Here is a 7,672-nt window from a genome sequence, read left to right on the forward strand (position 1 = left end):
GATTTCTGACACGGCTAATCGTAAATCATCTTACACTGTCAATAAGCGTGACCAGGGTTGCCAGGTTTTCACAACAAAACCCGCCTAATTGCTACTCAAAACTAGCCCAAAACTACAAAACGCGGCAAGTGTTAAAGTAGTCGAATTCCGCTGGAAAACCGCAGACTTGGCAACTCTGAGCGTGACTGATACTCGAGCCAACTCTGCTCTAACTGTCGACTAGCAGTGGGAGTCAGATTGCCCCCTAGTGGATGGCTAAAGATTTGTTAACTCATATTCATAAATTCTCAAGGGAATGTCTCTGAATTAACTGATGCTCACGCCACAGGTTGAAAACCCCTGCCTTAGAGGTACAAGTTTTGCACATTTTTTCTAAGAGTGTAGGATAGCAAAATAAAGTTTACCATATTTTTTTGTTCGGTTTGTCAAAGGCCCTGCGTCTTGTCAAACAAAATCAGAGTCTTGAAGCAAACAAGCTGAGAACCACTAGCCTAGACGGTAACCCCTATGTATTTGTTGCAACTAGAGTTAAGGTTAGGGGAACAAGGGTTGCCATCCAGGCATGATCGTAGTTGGGTTGTGGCACAGAGAATCAGCACCAGATTCAAGGAAGAGGATCACCATGACTATAAATACAACATGAACAATCATAATGACGTTGACAATGGCAAAAAAAAAAGTTCTCCAAACGTTTAAGCATCCATTTCCAGCAGGAATTCAAACTTTAAATGAGTTTATAAAACGTCTAGAGGAGATTCAGATAAGCATCAGACAAGCATGTGTATGTAAAAAAAGTCTGCTAGCAGTGTTGGTCATCGACTCTTGCAGTCCGTTGCCAACGGTGTTCTCATTCTCTACATTTTCGGCATCTCCTCAAATCTCTGATTGGTCTTTTTGTTGTCTAGAAGCGGGTTCCTGTTGGCCGGGAGAACTCCGCCCCATTTCCCGCTCTGCCCCCGGTAGGAAATCCACAAGATCTTGCAGTATGGTTTCCAGCAGCCTCACGTCCGAAGGTGGCGCCATTATTATCGAATCCACTGGGAAATGGTTGGGTATAAACTCTTGGTGGTTACTGGCACCCATATTTCTGGAGCAGTCGGAACTACTGTGGTCGACTACATCCACCACACAGTCGTCCAGGTTTAGTGTGCGTTCAGTAATTGGGTCACTGCTGCCCATGGGACTCGAAGGCTCGGATAGAGGATTTGAAGAGTCCAAGGTATAACTTGAGTTCTGGATGGACTCTTGCTTAGGAGTCTCATCCCTCTGCTCGAAATCAGCAGCGGTTTGGTCTATAACGTCCATGACGCGGTCCAGACAGTCAATGGTACGGTCGCTGTCGCTATCGATCGTGATCACAGTGGGAGAACGCAGTTCCCTCCTTCGCTTCCGGTGCTTCCTCTTCCTCCGCTGGACCCAGTACGGGTCAGGCGGCTTTTGTTCATAGATTATCTCCACACTTGGAGATCGTTCCCTGCTTCGTCGCCGCTCTCGGTGCCGCTTTTCCTTGCTTGTGGTTCCTTCCTTGTGCTGCCGCTGGGCTGCTCGCTCCAAGTGCCGGGTTTTGTACTTGCGTTTACCACTGGGTTTGTCCAGGCAGGATTTTTCGGAGTGTGAATCAGCGCCGCTGCTGCTGACCGACCGCTTGCGCCGTTTACGACTACGCTTTGCCTCACAGGGATGGTGGGAACCAAGGAACGAGTCCAAGTCGGGTGACCTACTCCTCCTTTCCTTGGTTCTCCTCCTCCTGGAGTTGGCAGGAGAATGTGAGAATCTCTCTCTCGCATGGCGCGAATGCTCTCCGCTCTTATTTCGAGAAGGAGAGCAGTCGCTACTGTGTGACTTAGAGGCAGGGCTAACGCTCCAAACGGACACTGCTGGGCTTTGTGTCCAGCTCTGTGTTTGGCTTGGTGAGCAATCCGGGGTCTTGACGTGCCGAGATTGTTCTAAACTCTTATCCTTCTCTTTGCTGCCAGAGCGCCGATGACTTCTGTGCCTCTTGTGACCTCTGCACCTGGAGTCACCTCGACTCTGCTGTGAATGTGACTGTGAACCATCTTTGGACTGGTGACCACGGAAGGACAAGTAGTCGACCTCTTGTTCTCTGCTGTGTGACCTGACTCCATCCGAGTGTAAATGCTGTGGACTGCACAAGGGAGCAGAGCCTGGGGAGGAACTAGGGCTAATTGGGTTCATGTGGGAATGTAATGGGAGCTGCACTTGGGATGCCTCTGATTTCGTTACTGAGGCCATTGTCTCAGTGGTGGCTGGCTCTTGCTCCTCTTCAGACGAGTCTGAAGAGAGCTGAACAAGTTCTGGAGTTCGTTCGGCCATTGGTTTCACGTATCCCACAATCAGGCACTCTTCCTCTTCGTCATCTTCACCCGGTCCGGCTGACACTCTGCCACTCACCACAGGGTCAGTCATATCCAGGGCGCTGAGGGGAGGGGCTGTGCTTGCGCTTGGCTCCGCCCCCTCGCCATGTGATTGGCTGGAAGAGGGGAGGAGGGTTGAATAGGAGGGACCAGGCGTCTCATCATCCCACGCTGACTGACTTGGCAAACTTTCCACTCCACTTGCTGTGGCAACGGATGCAAGGCATTCCTGGACAGCAGAGGGATTCTCTGTGACATTGTCCTCACTGTCATTATCGTCGTCATCCTGTGAGAAAAGACAACAATGAAGACTTGGATAAACTGAACCAGAAACAGATTACATCCTCCTGCAGTGCTCTGACATGATCTGCTTACAATAAACAGAAACAGTGTCAGAACACTTCACAGGGGACGGTTTCGGTAGAATAACAACTTAAATTATGTACTGTTCCTCACACAAAGTTATCATTAATTAATAAGATTTTAAGAGATTTATAGACATACTAAACAATATTTAGATTTATGTATTTGGTGGACACCCTTTTGTGCATTAATTCCCACCGTGGAGGAGTAAAAATGGAGAAAAAGGAACAGGAAATAGTTTTTTTTTGGGAGCTTGACACCCTTGGGTTGCTGCTTTCAGGGTCAATCCATCTCAAATGGTCCAAAGGAGGTTGCTTGGCTATATTTTTTATCAGTTTTTGTTTCGGGGGCTTTAGGGCCATCTTGAGGTGTTTGTAAATGTCTGTGCAACCCAAAATTTATTGTGGGCCATGACACAAAAATGGCCACTGTGGCCAAACCAAATAAAATACAAACATTTCTTCCATGCTTTAATTCTAACATCAAACCTTTGTTTTGCAGAACTTTGTTTGACTTGTAAAGAACGGTAAAATTGTCATTTGATTACATTTGAAAGGATTACTTAAACTGTTAATGTTTCATGCCTTCATTTGACTACGACATACAACACAGAAGTTTTGAAAAGACAAAACATTTCATAGGGCCCCATTATTGTAAAAATTGTAATTATTAAATTACTTTTAAAATTTGCTTAATGAATGAATTAATTAATTAAGTTTCCATTTCAAAATTCCATACTTTTCCAAACCTCTCAGTAGATTTTCATACAATATTTAGCAAATGGTCCATAGAGCATTATTTTCAGCTTTATATTTGGTATAATTCAGTCATCTGTAAATATTTGTAATTTTCTCTGGGGGTTTTTTTCATTGATTTTCTCATGACAACATACATAGTCCCTAAAATAAAAAGCCAGAGAAACAGAACAGTCATACAGGAAGGAAAGTAAACTCAGAAACTAATTCACAAAACGTAATGTTTGATGTTTGTGAGTCTCACCTCGGAGATGGCGATAACAGAAAGGTCTGAGCTGCTGCCCTCCTCGTAGCTGGGAGCGGGACAGTCGTACACGGCCTGCTGGTCGTACACCTCCATGTTGAGGGTGGAGCGGGCGAAGCTCACCAGCTCGTGCAGGAAGTGGTCGGTGCGCGCCAGCAGGAAGGGGCGGAGCTCGTCCCGGATGGCCGAGTCCTCCATGTTGTAGTTCATGATGCGTGAGATGATGATGTTCTGCACGATGTTCACCAGCGAGCCGTGCGAACCGTACAGCACCGTGAGCTCTCGCTGCAGCCAAGGCAATAGTCGTCGCAAACAGCCGGGATTTTGTCGCAAGAACACGGCAGAAATGTCCCTCTGCCTGCCAGCGTCCCTCGAGCTGCGCACTCGCACGCCGGTCCTATAAAGCGCGCGTCGGAACGCCACAACATCTTGGTCGCGCAAACGCCGCAAGCTCCGCCCCTCGCCACGCCCATGTCTGCGTGCTGTTAATCGCAGCACCATCTGCTGCACGTCTTGGTTCTCTGCGAGCGCCGCAGCATCCGTCAGGCCATCGAACATAACGTCATCCTCTTGTGGAGGGGAAGAGGAAGGGGCGGGGTTTTGTGCTCTGTGGCTCCGCCTCTCCTGGCTTCGGAGAACTCGGGGGCGGACCACACGCTCAGGCGGATCGGCATTCGCAGGCACTCCGTTCTCCGGCGGACGCAGCACGAACTCCTTAAAGTCGTTTTCCCCTTTGACGGAGTGGATTATGGAGTGGAAGGGCTGCTTACAGAGCGGACACTCGGCTTTGTTCTTGGACCACTCGTGGATGCAGCGGAAACAGAACTGGTGCAGGCAACGGTCCAGCGACGCCACGTTATTGAAGCCGTCGAGGCAGATGGGGCATTTGGAATCGGGCGACGCGTTGGCCAATAAACGCTGAGAAGATTTCCCAGCGCTGTCTCTCTTCCTCACACGCAGCTTCATCTTAGAGGGCGCCATCATCTACAACACAAAACATCAGCTCGTTAGACAACCTTCGCATTTATGCATTTAGAAGAAGATTTTATCCGAATAAAACAAAAAGTATTCGTAATATCCAGTGCCAGGTTCATCAGAAACGATGCATGAACATTAATTATTTTCTCACATTACATTTTATCCAAAGCAAATTGCAAATGAGATGCAAGTAATTTATCACACAAGTCAACAACACTTCAAGTATAAAATGTAAGGCTGCAACTAACGATTATTTTTTCGATTAATCGGGTAAAGCGCCCAATTTCCTTTTTTTTGTGTTTTTATTGTCAAAAAAACACACCATTCCACATTCTGCCCAATGTCCTTCAAACAACCGTGCCAACTGCATGCTATGAAAACATACAGTGCTTCATTTATTAGACCACCCGTCATAATAAAGAGAAAACACAATTATTTTAGGAATCTGTCAAAAAACGGTTTAAATCTAAAAATGTTATTGTCATTTGTTGGGCAAATAACAAACTGAAACAAATAATAGACACAAGACCTGTAATGCTTTTAAAGACGTTTCTTCTGCTCATCAAGGCTGCATTTATTTGATCAAAAATACAGAAAAAAACAGCAATCTTGCAAAATATTATTACAATATAAAATAATAATTTCTATTTTAATATCCTTTAAAATATAATTTATTTCGGTGATGCAAAGCTGAATTTCCATCATCATTACTCCAGTATAAAGTGTCACATGATCTTCAGAAATCATAATAATATGCGGATTTATTATCAGAATTATCAACAGTTGCGCTGCACAATATTTATTTGGAAACTGATACTTTTTCAGGATTCTTTGATGAACAAAAAGTTAAAAAGAACAGCATTTATTCAAAATATAAATCTTTTCTAACAATGTAAATCTTCGCTGTCACTTCTTAACAATTTAACACGTCCTCGCTGAATAAAAGTTTTAATTTCTTTCAAAAAAGAAAGAATAAAAATGTACCGACCCCAAACTTTTGAACGGTAGTGTATATTGTTAGAAAAGATTTCTATTTTAAATAAACGCTCTTGTTTTTAACATTTTACTCATCAAAGAATCCTGAAAAAAGTATCACAGCTTCCAAAACAATATGTATATATATATATATGAGAGAGAGTTGCAGTCATAAGATTACATAAACCTGGCAAAATCTGAAAAATATTAATAATAATTATGAAAAGTGAAATCATAAAACTGGATTTAGTTTTGTGTTGATTCCGTTCTGCCCTGAATAAACTATTTCAGGTGTTTACAGCGTTATTAATAGTTGAATTCAAACGTACTAAAGAAAAAGGACGTCAAATCAACAGAATTCAATGATTCAAGCATCACTTTTACGATTGCATTTTAGTATAATATAACTTGACTGCAATACAACTTACTATTTTTAGGTTTTCTTGAAATATACGCATGCAGTTAAGTTTGCATAACCCTTGTGAAATCTGCGAAATGTTAATAAACAATAAAAAGTGGATTTTGTTCTGCCCTGAATTAATTATTTCACATGTCTGAATACAGGTCAGCATTAAGATGCATGTAATACTCACCTGTAATATTTCATATTTTCAATATTTTATATATTTATATAGTACCATGGTATACATCAAATATTATTATTTTAAATTATTACTAATTTAAATAAATACACTCACGCGTCTCTGAAGACGGCGACATCGCTGACACATCCATAAACACTGACATACTGAGAATTATGCTCAGAATCACACAAAATATTAAAAGTGTTAATAAATAAGCAGCCTGTAGTGTTCTGATCGATGGTTATGGGATATACCTCTCCTGCCTTCCCCAATGGTTCAAAACAGCGATTATAAAACACCTCTGCAGACAACAAACGCATAAAGGAACGAAATATGAACAAAAACAAAACAAATAGCTAGCTAGCTTTACGAAACAGAGTCTCACCTGATCATCACAAAGCCGCAAGAACACCGCGAATTATCCAAACCGCACACGTACGCGCCCAGAAACACATCTATATCACATCAGCGCGACATAAGTCACGATTAAAAACTCAAAACAACAGAAAATGAACATTAAACACCGATGGAAGTGCAGGAGTTTCGCACTGCTGTTCAGGAACAGCGCACACAGGGCGGCGCTTCCGGTGACGTCCCGACCGCGCGCCACTAGCGGCCTGGAGCGGTACTGCACCTATTTATATATATATATATATATATATAAAACACATGGTAACATAATAAATATATAAAATGCAGAATAAATAAATACAAAATGAATAAATGCATCTTCTTTCTTTCTTTACAAATATATAAACACTTCTGTATTAAAATATAAAGGAAACAAATAAATAATACAAAAAAATAAACCAATAAATAAAAATAAATCAACAAACGAACAACAATAAAAAAAAATAAAAATAAATGCATGTTTTGTATTTCTTAAAAATACAAGGTGGCGCTTCCGGTGACGTCCCGACCGCGCGCCACTAGCGGCCTGGAGCGGTACTGACTGCACCTATTTATATATATATATATATATATATAAAACACATGGTAACATAATAAATATATAAAATGCAGAATAAATAAATACAAAATGAATAAATGCATCTTCTTTCTTTCTTTACAAATATATAAACACTTCTGTATTAAAATATAAAGGAAACAAATAAATAATACAAAAAAATAAACCAATAAATAAAAATAAATCAACAAACGAACAACAATAAAAAAAAATAAAAATAAATGCATGTTTTGTATTTCTTAAAAATACAAACATATATGTATTAGAACGTGAAGAGTTCGTTTGCAAAAGCGGATAACTCAAAAATCACGTTTTTTTCAATCGAACTGCAGTTGGGTTATTATAAAATACAGCTAACTAACACAATAAAAAACGTGATAACATAAAAAAAAACAAGTTTAACGGCATTATCCGTTTTTGCAAATAAACTC

At 41.6% G+C, this 7,672-nt stretch overlaps 1 protein-coding gene across 1 annotated transcript; it reads right to left on the minus strand.

Annotated features, from left to right (window-relative positions):
* Positions 1-355: 355 nt before the first annotated feature.
* On the minus strand, positions 356-6,849 carry LOC107575337 (E3 ubiquitin-protein ligase Topors-like). The gene is made up of 3 exons (XM_016261731.1): positions 6,660-6,849; positions 3,738-4,721; positions 356-2,661 (listed from the first exon to the last, which is right to left on the minus strand). Exons 2-3 carry the CDS (start codon positions 4,719-4,721, stop codon positions 874-876), a joined length of 2,772 nt encoding a protein of 923 aa, XP_016117217.1. The 5' UTR covers positions 6,660-6,849; the 3' UTR covers positions 356-873.
* Positions 6,850-7,672: the final 823 nt, after the last annotated feature.

Source organism: Sinocyclocheilus grahami, unplaced genomic scaffold (genome assembly GCF_001515645.1).
Source record: "Sinocyclocheilus grahami isolate Dianchi unplaced genomic scaffold, SAMN03320097.WGS_v1.1 scaffold2576.1, whole genome shotgun sequence".
Classification (NCBI taxonomy): Eukaryota; Metazoa; Chordata; class Actinopteri; order Cypriniformes; family Cyprinidae; genus Sinocyclocheilus; species Sinocyclocheilus grahami.